Source organism: Phyllostomus hastatus, unplaced genomic scaffold (genome assembly GCF_019186645.2).
Source record: "Phyllostomus hastatus isolate PE091 unplaced genomic scaffold, TTU_PhHast_1.1 phas_contig_137, whole genome shotgun sequence".
Classification (NCBI taxonomy): Eukaryota; Metazoa; Chordata; class Mammalia; order Chiroptera; family Phyllostomidae; genus Phyllostomus; species Phyllostomus hastatus.
In genome coordinates, this window is record NW_025333583.1 from 5,374,236 (window position 1) to 5,394,119 (window position 19,884).

The window sequence follows — 19,884 nt, forward strand, 5'->3', positions numbered from 1 at the left end:
TTTTCACTTGACTGTTGCATCTTTGGACTAGTTACTATGATATCAGCTGTCAACTTGGCATAGTGTCAGGGCAGCAGCGGGGGTGGGGGGTAATGAGTCCTCAGGGTCTATTTTCAAACAGTAATCAGTGTTATCAGTAGCAGCCTGGTAGGGCTCCAAAAGTCTGAACGTCTAATGCAGGAATCCCGCCTTCAGATCACCAGAAAAAAGGCCAGGAAGGGGCCGTGCCTTGCTTCAGAGGGGCACCATCCCTGAGAGAGCTCTGTGCTCAGGAAGCATCAGGTGTTTCTGCCTACGGCTGAAATGAAGGTCACGGGGACAAGGACCCACCAGGGGATGGAATGGGAGGGGTGTGTTCACGGAACATGCACTGCTGTCCCTCCTCCTCCTCACTAACCCCTCCTCCTCACTTCCTTTCCAGCTCTTCCCTACTTTCAGCGTCCTTGACTTGACCTTTGACAGGAAATACGTTTCTCAATCGCTTCTTGCAATTCAACTCTTCCCCTTCTCTTGCTTTGATTTTTTTGCTTTCCTGGCTTATGGACAAAACCAAAGCTGACGGAGAGAAAAAATGAAATGATGTAAAAAGGTAGAAAAGGGGAGGCGTGTGCGTGGTGTCTGATCAAGGTCCTCCTGGCTGGGACGGTGGCCCACCCGCTGCAGCTGAATCCTGGGTGGGAAGGTCGCCCACCCGCTGGAGCCGAAGTGCTTTTTTAAGGGCAGGGTAACTGGTTCAAATCAGCAAAGTCATGTTGCCTCTTGAAGAAACACTGTCGGTGTCACGGCATTGTCGCCTGTGTTCCCTTGTAATAATAATGGCACTAAGCTCCATCAACTGTGTATTACTCAAAATATGAATCACATTCATCTCTAAAAGCATGCCTCATTCCCAAATAGATTGCATTGCTTTTATTCCCAGTGATTTAAAATTTTCTTTATTTGGGCATTATTTCAAGAACAGTAATGAATATATCTCTCTCTATATATAATATATAAACCCTTCTGCAAATCCCAGTACAATTATTTAATATGACTGAACATTCTACATTCATGGACTCAATATCATTTTAAAGTGAAGTGAATTTGAAACGTTATGATCCTGTTCTTGTAGCATCCCCCGATCCTCTGTTTCAGCATCACGCATGAAATGTCAATGCCGGGTCAAACTAAAGATCAGATTTTCTACCCACGTAGAATTTTCAAAGAGTGGGGAACTGGAGAAGGCAGGAAAGAAAAAGAAGTTTCTTCTTCAGTTGGAACATGCAGCAATTGTGGAGAAGGTATTTTTTTAATACTTAGAAACACACATGTATGTGTCCACGTGTGAAAAAGAAACTCTAAAATCAGATTGGAGAAGTGAGCTTCCCCCAGCTAATGTTCCTCGTGGTAACAACTACCAAAAAAATCAAAAGACCTTTAGCTAAACAGGTGTTTTTTTTTTAAGATTTTATTTATTTACTTTTAGACAGAGGGGCAGGGAGGGAGAAAGAGAGGGGGAGAAACATCAGTGTGTGGTTGCCTCTCGTGCACCCCCGCCGGGGGCCTGGCCCGCAACCCAGGCATGTGCCCTGACTGGGAATTGAGCCAGTGACCCTTTGGTTGGCAGGCTGGTGCTCAATCCACTGAGCCACACCAGCCGGGGCTAAACAGGTGTTCTTAATGTAGCATTTTAAATGTTTAACCTTGACAACAAATGTGAGTGCACTTGTGAAGCTTTCTTACCCTGTCTTTCTGATGAAGGACACGATACTGTGCCAACTCACAGCGGGTCCCCAGGGCTGCGCTCGTTGCTGAGGATGGCACCCATGCCCCCTGGGTTTGGGGTTGGGGGGAGGGAGGGCATTCAGAAATGGATGTAAAGTCACCAGTAGGTGGACCCACAAAGAGCCATGGAGATCTTGCCCCGCCCACCCCTTTAATAGGTGAACAACACAAGGTCAAATACGTAGAGTCACACAGCAAATTAGCGGCGGAGATGGCAGACACCCCAGGGCTCTCAAGTCCTGTCCTTAGAGTGAGGGCTCTGGCCGGAGGACCCTGGCACCCCCCCGATGAGGGTTGCCTCGGCCAAGTTCTTAGCCCCTGGGAGGCCCAGTTTCCTGTGGGATAGAAATAGTGCCAACCTCACGGGGCTGTTTTAAGAGCCCAATGTCATAACGAACACCCGGAATTCAGCCCATGTCTGGCACACTGCAGGTGGTCAATCAACACCCAGTTGTTTTTACATGATAACGTTAATTAGCAAATGCTGCAGTATTCATAAAATACTGGCGAAAATGAAGGTCACGCGGTACCTTACACAAAAATAAAACAGCACGTTCTCTAGCCCATAAAATAGTCACAAAGAGTATTAAAAACACCTATTTTCAAAAGAGCACCAGAGATGCCAACAGCTCTCAAAAATCAAGGACTAAACTTTCACGTACCAAGGGCTGACAGGGAAGGGAGGCAGTTTCCCTTCTGACACATTTTAAAAAGGGATTTCGTTTTCAGCTGCTTCTGTTCTTTTGGCAAGCGTACGGCTGACTCAGTTTTATGAAACAGCTTTATTGAGGTACGATTCACAGACCACAGACTTCACACATTCGAGGCGCAGAGCCCGGAGGCTTCCCGTGTATTCGCCGAGTTGTGTAACCGGCACCGCGGTCTAATTTTAGAACGTGGTCATCATCCCCCAGAAAGAAACCCCGTCGCCTCGAGCCGTGATTCACCGAATGTGTCATCTGCACGCGTCTCCTCCGTCTCCTCCAGTTTTCGAAGGTTTCGGATTCTGGGAGGACTCCTCCCCCCACCACGTGAGACCAGGGCTGTTTCCTGGCTCGTTTTTTTTCTGCTGCTGCCTCCTGCTGGGGCTGCCCTCTGCACACCTGAGGTTTTTGGTTCCCCCTGCCCCTGCTTTCGGAGCTGTCCTTCCTCCTGTCAGAAGAACTAAAGGACTGACGCTTCTGTATAAGAATGCACAGTGCGCCCTGGCTGGCGTAGCTCAGTGGATTGAGCTCGGGCTGCAAACCAAAGCATCGCAGGTTCGATTCCCAGTCAGGGCACATGCCTGGGTTGCAGGCCACAACCCCCAGCAACTGCACATTGGTGTTCCTCTCTCTCTCTCCTTCTCCCTCCCTTCCCTCTCTAAAAATAAATAAATAAAATTAAAAAAAAGAATGCACAATGCTCACAATTTCAATGTCATTCTCTGGATTACATCCATACGCAAGCACAAGTTAACGCAGCCTCCCCAAGGTGTGTAACAGGAAAACCATTCCGTGCAGGTGAGACACCACATCCACGCATTTATGGCTCAGGCATAAAACACATTTATTGGTCAAAACTTTACAAACCGAGAGCTTTTAAAAAGCACACAGCAGCACATGACAATAGAGGAAATATAAAAATTCATCATCTCCTGTAGAGATTTTAACAAGTAATAATCTATGATTTCATAGTTTATGATTTCATAGTTTTGAACACGATAAAGGAGGAATCCTTGTAGATCAATTTCTCCTTTTTATTTAGAGAATTAAATTATTTCTCAGGAATACCAGGACTGAAGGTCACCGTGATGGTGGAGAAATTTCTATAGCAATTTATGTGCTCTATATACCAAGAGAGTGAGGCATTCATTTGGACTCACTGTGTATGCCCTGCAGGAAACATCAAGGTAACTCTACATCTCTAACTAGATGTCATTACAATGACAGGGAAAAAAAGTCAGCAGAAACCATAGAAATAGAACCAGAAGGGACCTTGATCATTCACTCTGAACTTGGTTTCTATAGGAAGGAACTGAGCCCGGGTCTCCCAGCCCATTCGTGGAGGACCAGAGCCTAAAGGATTGTTTGAAATAGAAGCCTGGAGAGGAGAAGAATGGGGTACCTAGGTTCTCTGGGCATGTGGCCTCAAAACCACTCCCACACGGGAGGGTCCAGAATCCAACCAGAAAGTCCTGGGCTGCTAGCTGGTCTGGAAGGAGAGTCGGCCAGAACTACACAGCCCTGGGAATCCAAGGGAGGTCAGGTTTATCTTTGAATTCTCAAGAGAGCTGAAGATAATTCTTAACCAGAATGTGAGAGCTATAAAAACAAATTTAAAAAAAGCCAGCTGTGGCAACCCAGCTGGATGAGACCGGAACCAGAATAGACTCGGAGCTCGGGGCTATCAGTGATGTGAAAGAATCTACAGGCACCTGTCTGAATAACGAGGTCGCTTTGTCCTGTGTTAGTGCCCGCAACACGGCTGAGAGGGATCCTTTACAGGGTCTGTCACCATCCTGAGCACAGGCACCTCGCCTGATCCTGCTGCGGCAATACAAAAGGCGCTGGTGGCTAAGCTTGCTGTTGAAAACTTGGACTGGACCCAGGATGCATCACCAAAATAGCTCTTGCAAAAGGGGAAAGCCAACAATGAGGTATACTGGTCTCAAAACAGAAAAATGTTCGCGGCCCCAGGAAGACAGAGCTTGCTGGAGGGTTGTCAAATCCCTTGCTTTAGGTATATTTTTAATCACACTACTTTTTGGACACTTTTGTTTCCTCGGGGAACTGCTGGGTTTATTGATCAATGATCAGGACACAGAAGCACCCCCAGCTCAGTCTAGAGCAGAGTGATACAAACACAGAGTCAGTTCCAATCCGCATTCAGCTTCACTGGGATTCAACCGCTTCCTGGGCAGAAGGAATAACTAGACAGACTGTGAAGTCCCTTCTGGCTCTGAAACGGCTTCGGTGACGTGCTCCACCCAGTGGCCGGGTGAGTGCTGTGAGCATCCATTGAGAGATTGCTCCAGGGCCCAGATAAAAATACACACAAGCCAGACTCCGCTATCAGGGAACTCGCTGTCCCATGGGTCAGCTGTGGAAAACCTTCTCCTCCTCGTTTAAGATATTAAGGCACTAGGCTGAAGGTGTTTGGGAAGGATCAGTTTCAAAAAATCAATCAGTACTTCAAAAAAGTATTAGAGAAATTCTTTTGTTGTTAATACAAAGAACTGCTTCCGAGAGAAACTGGAGCAGCTAGTTGGTTATTCCGAAGCTGCCTTGCTTTTCTTTTTTAAAAAGGTATATAAATTTGACTTGGAGGAACTCTCCCAGCACCATCAATAGACACTTTACCACTTATTATAAAAAATACAGGAGCTAGAGGAGAACCAGCAATCCTGGATTACTGGAGTTGTGGGGGATCCAATTAGCACATCCCATCACCCACGTCTCTCGTCACGGGAAGAGGAAGAGGTAGCCAGAAAGAGGCGTCAGGTTACAGAGGTAAGGGCATCACGCCTGGGTTCCATGCCCTGCGCTTCCCATGACAGAAACGTACCGATAGAGGCTCGCCCACCATCCCTAAAGAATGTACACTTCGAACATTTTCACAGTCGCAGCGAAGGGTTTGTGTACACCATACAGCAAACCTGACCCTGGTTCCCCATGGGACGGAGCAAAACTGGCTGGCCTTCCGAAGTCCCAAGGCTGCACCCAGCGATGTGAGCGCCAGGGGCTTAGCCAGACACAGGCCGCTTCAATGCTTCCAGACTGCAGACACAGGAAATGACAGCCTGCAGCCAGCGTGCACGGGAAACAGGAAAAAGAGCTGTCCAAACCAAACAGCATGCGTGCACATTTTTTCAAGGCGCCTACCCCAGTGTCTCTCCCAGCGTTCTGGGGTGACTGCTGCTGCTGTGCCTGTGTGGCTTCGCTGCTTCAATTTTAGGTGCAAGCATGTAGCAGATGAGAGCCTTTAAAACAGGGGTCTCCATCAAACCGCACTCGTGGGTGCAGTCTATTACCCACATGTGCACTGCAGCCAAAACTCACAACAAAAATTCATTTGCAATTTGTAGGGCTCTACAGAACTTACAGCTGGGCTTTGAGTTTATGGAAGGATTTCTGGCCTGGTGGGATTACCACCTCTGGAGACCCTAAGAAAAGAAGAGATGAACTCCCTAATATTTGTACCTAACAAAAGAATTTGGGGTACGCCAAAATTAAAGGTGCTGATATCTAGATTTTTTAAATGGCAGAATTCTAGATAAAATCATCCGAGCAGAACTTTTCTCATTCTTCAGTGCCTCTGTTTTACTACACATGGACCGTACCTGCTTACTAGACAACCCAGCTGAGGCCGGGGAGAGGGGAGGTCAGCTTGGCCCTCTCCCTCCCAACCATGAGGTTAAAATGCATACCTTTGTGAAACCACAAAACACTGTGTGTCATGAGCTTTTAGTAAACTCCACAGGAAGGAAATTCATATGCTTTGTAATAACTTGAAGGCCTTTGGTTGTTGTTGTTGGGCCTCACAGTTACACTCTGAGAGGCTGAACTCTGACCAGCTGGAGAGTCACTGCATATAAACGGTGCTCCTTCTCCATATATACGGAAATGTTTGTTTGTTTGTTTGTTTTAGTATTGGGTAAAAAGGATTTACAGTCGGATTTCCACCATCTAGTAAAGCAAGTGTTTACTAGATTCCCTGCTTTCTACAAAAAAAAAAAAAATCGGGACCTTGGCCACAAAACCTTATGAAGAACAATCAGAAGGGTTCCCTTTCGCCTGTGTGAAATGCATCCCTACCCGGGGCGCTACCCAGCAGGACTTCACTCTGCTCTGGCAGAACCCAATCCCAGCTCCAGCCAGAGCTCAATGTTTTAAAAATTAGAGGCCTGAAGACATATTACCAATAAGTGAGAGCAACTGAGGGAAGTTACCCTCCAATACCTGGAGTGGAGGAAGCTCAGAAGCAACACCTAGCAATGGAGATTGTTCGGAAACTAGACATTCTTCTTACCAAATAATTACTTAATGCCCAGCAGCTAATTGTTAGAAATGTCCCTCTGACTTGTTCCTTCCAAGCCAACCTGCAGTACTGTCAACCACAGGCGTGGCACACTTAGACACACACAATTATCTCCTTCTGAAAGTGGGTCTTGCCTTATATTATAGGTTTCATCCTACAGCAGAGCTTTAAAAATTCTTCACCTCATGGCCAAGTTTGTGTGTTCCTCTGCAAATACATTCATTTAATCATGCACTTACTTCGTGTCTACTAAGTGTCATGAGCTGACCCAGGCACAGGGAGACAGCAGCGCACAGAAGGGATGAGGTTCCTGCTCTCACAGACCTGACCTCTGGTTCGGGGGAGACTCACATAACCCAAGTCAGCTGAGAACTGGGCACATCTGACCAGAGGGGGGCGCTCTCGTTCATGGCTTGTCTTAATCAAAGAGGACATTGGGGAAGAAAATTAAAACCATTTCTATTACCATAAAAACCTGCTGCAGTTTCAGTGTCCTAAAACATGTGCAAAAGTATGTCTTCCTCCTTCTCCACAGCAAGTGAACATCCTCCTAAGCAAGTGACGAGGATGACTACTTGTCAGCATGAACAGAAACGAGGAGTCAGGCTCGAATCCACGCGGGTTTCCGTAAGGGAGATTCCTCCTTCTGGGAACACGGATAAAAACCCTGCCCCTTTCCATAAAAATGTGTTGGTTCACATGCTCTAATGTATCAAATGATCTAAGTCTTAAAAGTCATATTATTCACTGATACAATGGTCTGTTCAAGTGAAAGAAAAATAAATAAATGATCTATTCCGGCTCTGTATAGAAGATTATTTTACACACCAACTCCTGAATGTCCCGGCGCTGCTGAATAGCAGCGAACACACTTAGTGAAAACACCACCTTGAATTATTGTGATATTTAGAAAAGGGTCTAATTATTTTTTGAAGCTGTCATATTTTTTTGAGGATGTAATTCTAAACCCTTCCTGAACCTGTAATGTGATTTCACCTTCCTAAATGTTAAGGAAGGTGATGAAAAGGGGCACAGTCATCTCTAACCTTATCCTACAATCACACACTGTATTCTTATTTTACACAGGTATACATCAACATCCGCCACTAAAATAATACTTTTCGGTTGCAAATTTGATTCCACGGTCAAGGGAAAATAATAAACTTATTTAAAGTGTTTATTCTCCGAATGGGATGCTCGCTCATCCTCCTTCATGCCTTCTGAGAGGACAGTTATCGAAAAACGACCGTCTCATGTTCCGGAATACCGTATTTCCCCTTGTGCTCCTCGAATAATTTCCTTAGCTCCTCCATGTAGGTCTGGTGCAGCTCCTCGATCTGCTCTGAGGTCGGGTGCGGAGTCTGCTTAACAGGGATTGGATGGCCAACTGCAAGAACAGAGAGGACACCAGACGTGAGAAACGGGAACCACTCCACCACCCCACGCGGCTGCCCCAGTGGCCAGCCCTGGAAAGATCTTCCGATCGGGACCCACCGGGCCTGCTGGTTCCAAGCCCCCTTTCATTCTCCTGGCTGCCGACGATGGTCACCCCGTCCCACCTGATGACAAATAAAGAACTTTCCTTCTCATCAGACACGGCACTGTCCATGCCCTGGTGGTCTGGACTCGGAGTCAAGCGAACCGCTGTGCTGACTGCAGCTGGGAGGGGAGAGGCCACCGCTGTGTGTACCAGCACCCTCCGCCCTCGGGGACAGCTGACAGCCAGACCACACTCCCCTCTTATCACTCACTGACTGCGAAATCTTGACTCATGAGGCATCAACCCTCTGCTCTCTTTTTAATGGTACCCTAAAAAAATTCCAAGATGTCTTTGTCGCTAAACATCTGTGCTAGGAAACATACATGATCCCAAGGATTCCACTGTTTGTAAGAGTGGAAAACAGCACCAACCAAAAGGCTCACTGGAAAAGTTACTAAATAAAGCACCAAACATTCATTCAATGGAATCTTAGGCAGCAATTTTTAATTAAATAATATTTTTGTAACTATGTATAATGAGGAAGTTAACTAGATTTATTGTGCTCGTTTTGTAATATAGACAAATACCAAGTCAATACACTGTACACCTGAAACTAATAGAAATGCAATTATACTTCAATTTTTAAAAATGAAATAATATATATGTCATACACACAGAGATGTCTAAAATGTATTAAGTGGGAAAGAGGTAAAAAAATCATATGCTCTCCTTTATGAAAAAATTCTATTTCTAGGTGCATGATAAGCTTTTTGTGTATTTAGAAAGTATGGAAAGAGAGACTATAACTATTACCTCAAGCAAGGAAGGAGAGATGAAGAGATTTTCACTTTACCTGTATTGTAAATGTCTACATTGTGAATACATGTGTGTTTCACCTATGTAATTAAAGATGAGCTAATTCACTTTTTAAAAACTGGTAACCCCTACATGCATTTTCAAATGCATTTGTGTAATAAGTAACTTTAATCCCACTTGTCTCAGATTTTAGAGAATTCAGACAGGAAGGTACCCAGGGCTTTTGCTCTTCTGGGTCCTTTCTGCTGCTCACTGCGCCCCCTGCTGCTCTAGTGCTGCTACTAATGCTAAGAGTTTAAAACGTACAGGATGCTCAACCACCAGCTGGGCGGCAAACTGCTTATTACCTTTCATTCATTAGCCTGGGCATGAGGTCAAGTGGGGCTGTAGGGAATAGAATAGAACTCATATGGAACAAGTTTCCCTTTGCCTGTCCTGAGTCACCTGTGCTACATCCCAGCTGCAATCCATGTCAGTAACAGCAGGTGGTTACTTAAGGGAGAACCAAGGAGATACATTTTACCGCGACATTTTAGCAAATTGCTAAATTTTTAACCATTTATAGCCTCAAGAAGCTTGTGTGCAGTTTTCTTTATAGCCTAGAGGTCAAATTTCTATAGAGCAGACATCGGTCCTTTGTCCTCTAACATGAAGAACTAGAAACGTAAGGGAGGTAGGGGGAGGCAGGAAAGGGTAAAAGGGGATGAATGGTGATGGAAGGAGAATTGATAGACACCCGAAACCTGTATAATTTTATCAATCAACGTCACCCTACTACATTCAATAAGTAAGTTTTTTAAAAAAGAATTTGGTAGTTATACAGCTAAAAAAAATAAAGCAGCAGAAACATAACCGTCTCTGTCTGTTGTGGTTGGAAATGCGCGCCGAGGCTAAGGTGCTGGGTGGAAGTGGGAGCTGGTGACTCACACCGGGAGTCACCAGCCGGGGCCACGGGGCCACGAGGAGCCACGGGGCCGGACGGCGTCTGGTGCCGGCTCACCAGCGGGCACGTGGAGCTAGCAAGCAATGCCGTCACTGGCCTGCATTCCCACGTGTGCAGGATACAAAGTACAGTTAGGAAGATTCTGAAGCTCCCTTTCAGCTCTGACCTTTGGCTGTTTGTGGGGGCTGGGGGAAGAGACATCTACATGTCAATCTGCTAGCAAACTCCTGATTTTATAGGAAAAGCTTCTGTTTTCTTACTGAAATGATCTCAAGGACGGAGGTCAAGTGGAACTAACTGTTCGGGGTGGGAGCGAGGGACCTGTAAAGAGACGCGGCTGTCTAAGAAGACGAGGCGTGGTGTTCCCAGCTCACTTTGTCATCAGAACGTGTGAGTTCTGCGGTTGTCTCTCATTTTCGACGAGTTACCTCACAGTCAACTTCGATTCCCTTCAGTGCACTTCTTTGCACTTCAGATAGTTCTTCCAGAGAGCTCCAAGACGCCCATTGTATTCACCCTCACAAGACCTTTCCCTGCAAAGTGTGAGGCAGCGCCATACTTGCCTTCCCTCATTGACACGGCCAGAAGCTGAGGTGGTGGCAGTTGCTAACCTACACACACAAAGCAGAGGAAACAGTGACGTATACCCAGTATTCCAGCCCCTCATTACAAAACTGACCTGAACTTGGATTAGAGAGTAAAAAAACCTTTCTCCATTACTTCTTAGGGATCAAGCTGGAGAGAACAAACAAAAATTAGCAAACCCGAGAAGGGTCTCCTGAGCCCTAAGAGACCAGAGTTCTCCTCTCCACGAAAAGGAGATGTTTACCACGAAGGAGAAGAAAAAAACGCTTTCAACCTAAAATGAAGTTAGTGGCAACCTGCCGCATAACTCCCTTTTTACAATACCAAGGGGAAAACAGCTGTCTCAGGCTGCTCTGGGCAAGAGAACTCCCCGCCCTGGAAAAACCACCCAACATCCACTTGTGGCCGAGTCAGGAATCCGAGCTTCTGCTTAGGTTTTGGTGCTTTTCGGAGCTGGCAGGTCGCGTGTCCCCTTTTCCAAGTGTATGTGACAACTGGAGGTTCGTTATGCATTACCGCTTCCCACCGCAGCCTCGCTCCACTGTCTAAGGTGCTGGGCTGCACTTATCGAGGGCGAAGAACTAGCGACTTTGTGAACCGCTGTGTGTGCAGCTGGAGAACCATTTGGACACGGACGTTATTTCCTTCTCACTGAGGCAAAGCGTAGATCTCTGACAAAAAGAAATCTTTGTTCTGCTTTTCTGTAATTATGAAAACTCCACGGCGTTTCTCTCTCTAATGGTCTCACACAGGAATTGCTTTCTCCAGAAGCTACAAAGCCGTACACGAGAGAAAGAACAGGCAGAGAGAGCTGCCTGACAGAGTGGGTGGAGGGTCCCAACGTGGGTGCCAGGCGAAACCTAGGCATCAACAGATGCCCCATGTGAGTGTGTGTGCTGTGTGTGTGCATGTGTCTACACACACACATTACACACCACACACTCAAGAACATTTACTGAGCACCTTATATGTTACACTGGGCACCATACTGATCCCCTCAACATTATGTACTTTAATCTCTTCAATTAAAATTTCAATGAAAGCTTCCTCTTCCTTCCTTTCTGTTTCAGAGAATCCTTTAGCATGATTTTCTTTCCTATCAGGATATAATAATGACTTGAAACATAATAGACTACGTTTTTCCTCATATGGTTTCAAAGCAATTTTATTCAAATAAAGTACATCCCTTCTCTATCTCTTTTTATTTAAAAATGTGTCAAACGTATAGAAAATATGATGCAATAATCACTTACATACCCTTCCACTATAGTCACCAATTTCAAACATTTTGCAAACACATGTATATGAATCTCATATACAAGGGGGGAACTAATAAAACCTGGAATAATCTTCTGAAGGGTGGGCCCCTTGTAGCACAGGCTGCCCCTGATAGGTGAGCATTCTAGGAACCCATCTGTATCAGTGTACCAGCTGGCGTTGTTGTGAGAGGCTGCGTTTGGCGTCACTGAATTCTTGAAGACTCAACGCATTTGCCTGTTTCATGGTGGTGATTTACAAGCCCACCTGCCCACATCGTGGTGAGTGGTCTGCAGTTTTTACAGACCTCCCTACTTACCTGATCTCGCCCCCACAGCCTTGTTTTCTTTCCCCAGACAAAAAAAAAAAAAAGCCCTCCAAGGGAAATGTTTTGCCAAAATGGAAGAGGTGAAACAAAAAGACAGCAGAAGCACTAGAAGGCATCAAAACGGATGCATTCAAAAACTATTCTGAGCAGTGGAAAAAAGTCTTGATAGGTGTATTGCATCATACGGAGAGTACTTTGAAGGTGACTGAAGTTTAAACATATACATAATTTTTTATAAATCCTGTTTGGGGGCCCCCCTTCATATGTATTTACATGTTTATTATTATTTTTTAATTTTTTTAAGATTTTATTTATTTATTTTTTAGAGAGGGAAGGGAGGGAGATAGAGAGAGAGAAACATCAATGTGCGGTTGCTGGGGGCCACGGCCCACAACCCAGGCATGTGCCCTGACTGGGAATCGAACCTGCGACACTTTGGTTCACAGCCCGCGCTCAATCCACTGAGCTACGCCAGCCAGGGCTATTGTTTTTATTTTTGTAGAACCATCTGAAAGTTGCAGACAACAATGATTCAATCATGCTAATCATCCCTACAGTACTTCAGCATACAAGAACGAAGACACCGTCCCCCATAACAAGACCATTACCACACCCAAGGAGTTGAACCTCTGCCCTATATTATTTTGTACTTAACCCACATTCAAACTTGATCAACTGTCTCAGTTGTACCCTTTATCTCTTTTCCCCCAAATCCACGACAGCTGTTGTGTCTCCGAGTTCTCACTCTCTCCTTCCGGTCTTTCACAACATCGGCAGTTTTGGGAGAGTTAAGATCAGTTGTTTTGTACCGTGTCCTACAATCCGGACTTGCCTGATTGCATCCTCATTGTCCAGATTCAGATAAACATTTTGGCCAGGATCCTTGCATACACAAGGAAATTGAAACATATTTGACAGCTGTCAACAATCTGGTCAGGAATCCACCTTCTGCTCTGTAAATGCACCTGCACACACTCACCTGGCACCTGGAGGCCACAGGGTGCCCCCCCCACACCCCCTCAGATCAGCTCATCTACTCCCGAGGGACCCTGTGAGAAGACAGGCAACAGGCAATTATAACCGTCTCCCCTTTAGAGGTGGAAAGGCTGAGGCTCAGAGGAGATAAAGGAAACATTCTAAGTCACTCCGAGTCAGACCACAAACCCACAGCACTTCCTCAGGACACCTTCCCGGGCGCGGTATCAACTGTGAGTGGCAATGGTGGCTGAGCATCGGCTGCAGCCGCCACAGTGGGCCTGCAGATGGCAAGAACCAACGCCTTTTTTTTTTGAGAGAGAAATTGGAAGGAAGAGAGACACATCGATTAGTTGTTTCACTTATTTTTGCACTTATTGGTTGATTCTACTTTTATTTTTTAGATTTTATTTATCTTTTAGAGAGACGGGAAGGGAGAGAAACATCAATTGGTTGCCTTTCACATGTCCCCAACTGTGGACCTAGTCTGCAACCCAGGCATGTGTCCTGACTGGGAATCGAACTAGCAACCGCTAGGTTTGCAGGCCAGCACTCAATCCACTGTGCCACACCAGCCAGGGGAAAAACCAATGTCTTAATGGCATTGCTTGTATTTTTTCAATGTTGCCATAAGAGTCCAAATGCAATAAACACTTCTGTCACACCTATAATCAGAAGACAGGCTGAAGGGTTAACAGGAGGACAGCAGAAGTCTCCAGGCTAGCGAAGACGGGACTGGACCCCTTTCTGTGCCACACGCAAACACAGCAGGTGAGCCTATCTGGATAGCCATACTGCAAATGATCTAACACTGGGACTTTATGGTAAATGACAACTAACTAATACAAAGGGATGTTGTACTTAGAAAATAACCGGTTGGCAGCCACAACTGTAATAATTGAGTCAGGTCAGAATTACCAATGGAGAGTGAAAACAAGCGAGTGAAGTTTAATAAAAAACAGGGCATGCCCTGGACAGGTGGCTCAGTTGGTTGGGGCATCATCCTGTACACCAAAAGGTTGTGTGGGTTTAATCCCCAGTCAGGGTGCATATCTAAGTTGTAGGTTCAACCCCTGGTCAGGGCACATATGGGAGGCAATCAATCGATGTTTCTCCCTCACATTGATGTTGCTCTCATCTCTCTCGCTCTTCCCCTTTCTCTCTCTCTCCCTCTCCCCACTTGCACTTTCTCTCCCTTCCCCACTCTCTAAAAATCTGCAAACATATCCTCAGGCAAGGATTAAAAAAAGAAGGGTAAGTCCACAATCTCCAAGTAACACTACCCCCAGATAATATCTCAATGAAGAAAAAAATCTTTCTATTTATACATATAACACATAACACATATACGTAAATACATAAAAATTTACACAGACAAATGCACAAATGTATCTTGATAGTGAAAAACCTGGCAAATACCTAAGGGACCAAAGTTACCATCACCAGCAATGAGACCAAGCGCCATCAAGTGCCTCCTGACGTGAGGTGTGGAGGAGGACACGTCACCATTTCTGTGGAATTCCTGCCACATACGCACAACCAGGACACAGTCACGGGGAAACACACCACCCCAAGACGAGGGAGCAAAAAAATGACTCCTCTTTATGACGAATTTGAATCTGGCCACATCCATTCGACTGCTGACCAATGAACTACTTGTCAGTAGGATGTAACCAGGCTGTCTACATGACGGACTACTTAAAAAGAAATGTCCCTAGGGGCATGGATGGTGACGAACGGAGACTCGACTTGGGTGGTGAACACATAGTACAGTGCACAGATGATGTGTTGTGCACATGTACACCTGAAACTCATATAATTTTATTAAGCAATGTGACCCCAGAAAACTCAATAAAATGAAAATAAATAGATAGATAGATAGATAGATAGATAAATATTTAACCCAGCCAGGTGAGAACTATAATCGTTTAACCTGAAATCATATACTTGCTTTGAACATTCACAACTTATTTCGGGGTACATATGTGTTACACTTAATTAAACGTTTAGATCCTAAAAGCATGTCTTAAAATTTTTTTAGATCCCCCAAAATGCCAACTATAGTAAAAATATAAAATATAAATATCACATAAAATATCAAAATGACTAATTAAAAATATGCCAAAAAATGAAACCAGCTTGTCCTAAAAAACACAATTAAAGACTTACTCTTATCTCAGTATTTCTACTGCACTAACTAATCAACGTCTTCTAACATTCCATCTGAGTTAAATATAGCATTTAAAATGTCACATGACCACATGTGAGACTCAAAGCTCTTACAAACTAACTGTCGGACAAACCCCTTCTGATGAAACAGACCTAAAAAGAGAACACTTAGTTTCATTTAATGGGCTATCCGTGGTGAAACTATTACTTCTAGTTTCCTAGGAAGTATACAATTTTGGTTAACTCTGCTATTAGCACCTGACTCAGCAATATCTAATTTTCAACTCTCCAGTTCCTGTTCCACTGGAGACCTAATTACTTTCCTCCTCAGTCTTTTTATCAGCAGGCTGTCACCCTCTTCCCCCACCTCCATTTCCCTAAACATGCAACTTATAAAAATAAAATCAGTCTATATTAAGATATGCATAAATATATCTAAACTGCAAAAAAAATGCTTTTGAGATAGAAACTGATGCCAATGTGAACTGAACATGCTGAAGACATCTTTTATCCAGAAATCTGCATATACGAATAGGCTCTGACAGAACTTCATCTAAGAATCTGCTACAGAGAGACAGGTTCCTCCTAGAGGATCAGAATCTTTACTTCTAAAATTAGATTCTACCTGTAGTTCCAGAGCAGGAATCTTAGAAGTCATCAATTCCTATTCAAATGGAAAATACAGTCATTTTGTAAACAACGGGCATACCCAAAATGAAACTCAAACAACATTGTAGAATTGTTACTTTGGAAAGACCTTACTAGAAGCCACTTCTCTTGCATTAGCACCTCAGTCAAGAAGAATAAACGCTGCTCAAAGGAAGGTAACATTTCTATTCATTTTAACAAGCCGTTCGTCTCTGACGTACGTACCCACGGTGTGAATGGGTTTCCTGTAGGGCACGAGCCCAAAATTGTACTGGAAAATCCCTCTGGCGTGGAACAGCGGCAACGCGAACCCCATGATCTTCTGCAGTTTGTCCTGCACAGTTCGAAGCAGCGAGCCTTCAGGGTTGCTAACTTGTTTAAATAGTTCATTTTCGCCAAAAGAAAACACTGGCACCAAATAGGCACTACAAACACCAAAAAAAAAAGGGGGGGAGGAGGGGAGAATAAGAAATTTAAATGAAGCGGATTGAAAGATGTGCTTCTGTCCAACTGACTTGGCGACAGACTTCTAACAGTTCTTTGGTGCCCCTTCCTAGACTGCGAACTTCATGTTCCACACATTGACACTGAATTACACTTGAATTTCGTGGTTGGGGCGGGGGGTACATGAGCAGTCTAGTAGTTGGTGGACTTTTACTCTATAGAAAATCAGGGTTCCAGAAAAACCTTTCTTCTATAGTTTTGGCCATGTTTCTTTTGTTTATTTGGCAGAAATCTTGCGTTTCTTTATGTGCTTTGCTTATAAAGAGTTTAGTTACCCGGTGCCATGGCATTGAGACGCGGGAAGGTCAATCCCATGTGCCATGAGCATCCACATTCGCTTTTATGGGAAGGTCGATGGGAGGAGGGCTGAAAAAATTACTTGACTCCTTAGTGCTCACTCAACAGTGTCTAAATGAAGAGCCACTTACCCATGGGTCAAGGCCATTTTCACAAAGCCTTTCCGCTGGCGGATGAACAGAGTGAATTTCCCAGGATGGGCGTCTAACGACTCCTCTGCGCCCCCGAGGACAATGACTGAAATGTGTCCACCTCCCTCCTTGCTCAGCACATGGCACAAACTTTTCTTGGAAACGGAGACTGGCCCTTAGTGAATAAAACAAAAGGACTAACTAATCATCCTTCGTTAAACATGAAAACATTTTAATCACAATATTCTATGGCATCAGAGAACATCTAACAACATTTTCTATGCTGCTTAGACTCTGTCTACCTTGATGGCTTGATGGCTCAAAAACCCCCTCACACTCGAAGCTTCCAAACCCCATGGACCAAATCCTTCGTTGAAGCTGTTCCTTGTCCAACATTTCCTATCGAGGTGAATGGAGCTATCATCGGTCCTGTCACTCAAGCCAGAAACCGAGTCCCATGTGCATTCCCCTGTTCTTAGCCACCATGTTGGCCCATCTTTCACTCAGAATCCTCCACTGAGCACCTGCCACAGGGAAGACACCCTGCCAGATGCTGAGCTCATGGGGACAAGATCACCATGTGCTGCCTTCACGGAGCCAATCAGCCACTCAGTCCTGTTGAACCTCTCGACCCTTTTTCATATTAATCTTCTGCATTTCCACAGCCACCATCCCTGTGCCAGCTGAGCCCGCAGCACCTGTCCCTGATCACCGCCTTAGACCCCTCCCATCACCACAGTCTCCAGGCTCACCTCCCTCCAGCACATCTCCTGTATGGATGATCTTTCAAACATGCAAACGACAGTCAGGCCCCTCTTTTGCTCAAAGGCCCTCACAGGTTCCCATGGCTCACTACGAGGGCTTTAGAGCCCTCGAAGGACAGACAGGACTGTTGTAATCTGATCTCCCCTCCCTGCCCGCTGGCTGGCCAGCCGGAAAGGGCAGGCAGAGGGGGTGTGAGCCTTGAAACACAGCGCACTCTGGCTGACCCCTGCCGGACACACCCCCACCAGCCTGAGCCAGGAGGATGGGTTTGCAGCAGGACTGAAGCACTTAGAGCCACACAAATTGAGTGAGAGCACGTCAGACACCTGACAACACAGCATCTCTCAAACCCTGCTGGTTCTTTGCTAGAGGAGGTCTGGCACACAAGTCTGTCTGTCTGTCTGCCTTTCACACCCAGGCTGCACTTGCTGAGGCAGGCACACGGTAGATGGGCAGCCTCGGACCAGGGCCTGTCCTGGGAAGCAGGTTTTTGGGAGGCATTGGGAGTTCTCTAAGCTTAGACACAGAGTAGACGGAACCTCTGCTGGCTATAAATCTGGATATTTTTAGTTTTTTTTCTTTTAAAAAATTATTGACTTTATTGGGGTGGCATTGGTTAATAAAATTATATAGGTTTCAGGTGTACAGCTCACCACCCCATGTCAAGTCTCCTTCCATCACCATTTATCCCCCCTTTACCCTGCCCTACCCCACCCCCCAAACCCTCATTCCCTCTGGTAATCACCACACTGTTGTCTGTGTGTGTGTGTGTGTGTGTGTGTATGTGTTTTACTTAATCCCTCCACCTTTTCTAACCCAGATTCCACTCCCCTCCCCGCTGACAGCTGTCGGTCTGTTCTCTGTATCTATAAGTCCCTATTTGTTAGTTTATTTTGTTTATTAGATTCCACATGTAAATGAAATCATATGGTATTTGTCTTTCTCTGGCTGACTTATTTCACTTAAGGTGACACTCTCCAGGTCTATCCATGCTGTTGCAGAAGATAAGATTTCCTTCTTCTTTTTTTTTAACAGCTGAGTAGGATTCCATTGTGTAAATGTGTATTTATTTAGCTTTGAGAACGCTTGACGTCACAGCACAGGACAAGATCTCATGGTGTCGTAAGGCAGTGGTGGCAGGCAGGCCTCAACTCACACGCCAGCTCTAGCAAACGGCAGTGGCGGCGGCAGGGGTACCGCAAGGAGAGCGCCCCCCAGGCTGATTACTGGCGTCTGACGTGCAGAGGAGAGGGTGCACCTGCATCTCCTGCGCCGCAGATTCGCCACACCTGCTCTCAGTCCCGCCACTCGAACTCACCTGCGGCTGCACTTTCTGAAAACGACACGAGTATCTGTAAATAGATGTCTGTGCTTTTTGGAAATTTGGAAAAGATTTCTAAAGTGTCCCTTTAATTTTCTTGTGTAAAACCCTTATTTCTCTGTTATTTTGTTCCTTAGATTCCACATATGCGTGAAACCAGATGGTACTTGTCTTCCTCTGACCGACCTCTTTCACTCGGCAGGATGCTCTCCGGACCCATCCGAGCTGTCGGGAGGGGACACCAACAAAGTAGAGACAGACTCATAGATAGAGAACAGACCTACAGGTGTCGGAGGGTAGGGGTGCAGGGCTGCGCGGAAAAGTAAAGGGATTAGCAAAAAAATAAACCCTCATGGACACAGACAATCGTACAGAGGTTGCCAAAGGGACAGGGGGTGAGAAGAGGCAGAACAGACGATGGGGGCAAGTGATGATGGAAGGAGACTTGACTCAGTGGTGGTGAACACACAACACAATATACAGGTGATGTGTTGCAGAACTGTACACCTGAAACCTATGTAACTTAATTAACCAATGTCACTCCAATAAATTGAATAAAAAAGAAAAAAAAACTCTCTAACCCAACATCTGCAAAAACATGGAAAAGAAGGGATATTTTTCCTCTCGAGTAGTTCGGGAGGGTTTAGTGCACCCCCTAGAGGCTACATGCAGTGTCGGCCTCGACTGGACTGAGCCCAGGGCCGTGTGGGAGCAGGTCCACAAACAGCCCCTGAAAATCCAGCCACAGAGCCTGGTCCTTTGGTGTTCAGTGATGTCCTGTCAGGTATTCACGACAATGGAGATGTCAATTAACAGGAAGTAGTGAAAACCTGGAAGACCATTTTATCTCTGAACATGCCATTTATTGATTCTGAAATTGAA

The 19,884-nt window shown here is 45.4% G+C and overlaps 1 protein-coding gene across 1 annotated transcript in view; it reads right to left on the bottom strand.

Moving 5' to 3' along the window:
• Positions 1 to 3,287: 3,287 nt before the first annotated feature.
• MOGAT1 (monoacylglycerol O-acyltransferase 1) overlaps positions 3,288 to 19,884 on the bottom strand; it is a 28,833-nt gene continuing 12,236 nt past the window's right edge. The window contains exons 4-6 of the mRNA XM_045853149.1: positions 16,917 to 17,091; positions 16,210 to 16,409; positions 3,288 to 8,170 (exon numbers count right to left, since the gene is read on the bottom strand). Coding sequence (XP_045709105.1) covers positions 8,016 to 8,170; positions 16,210 to 16,409; positions 16,917 to 17,091 — 530 coding nt within the window. The 3' untranslated portion in view covers positions 3,288 to 8,015. The remainder of the gene's footprint in view (positions 8,171 to 16,209; positions 16,410 to 16,916; positions 17,092 to 19,884) is intronic.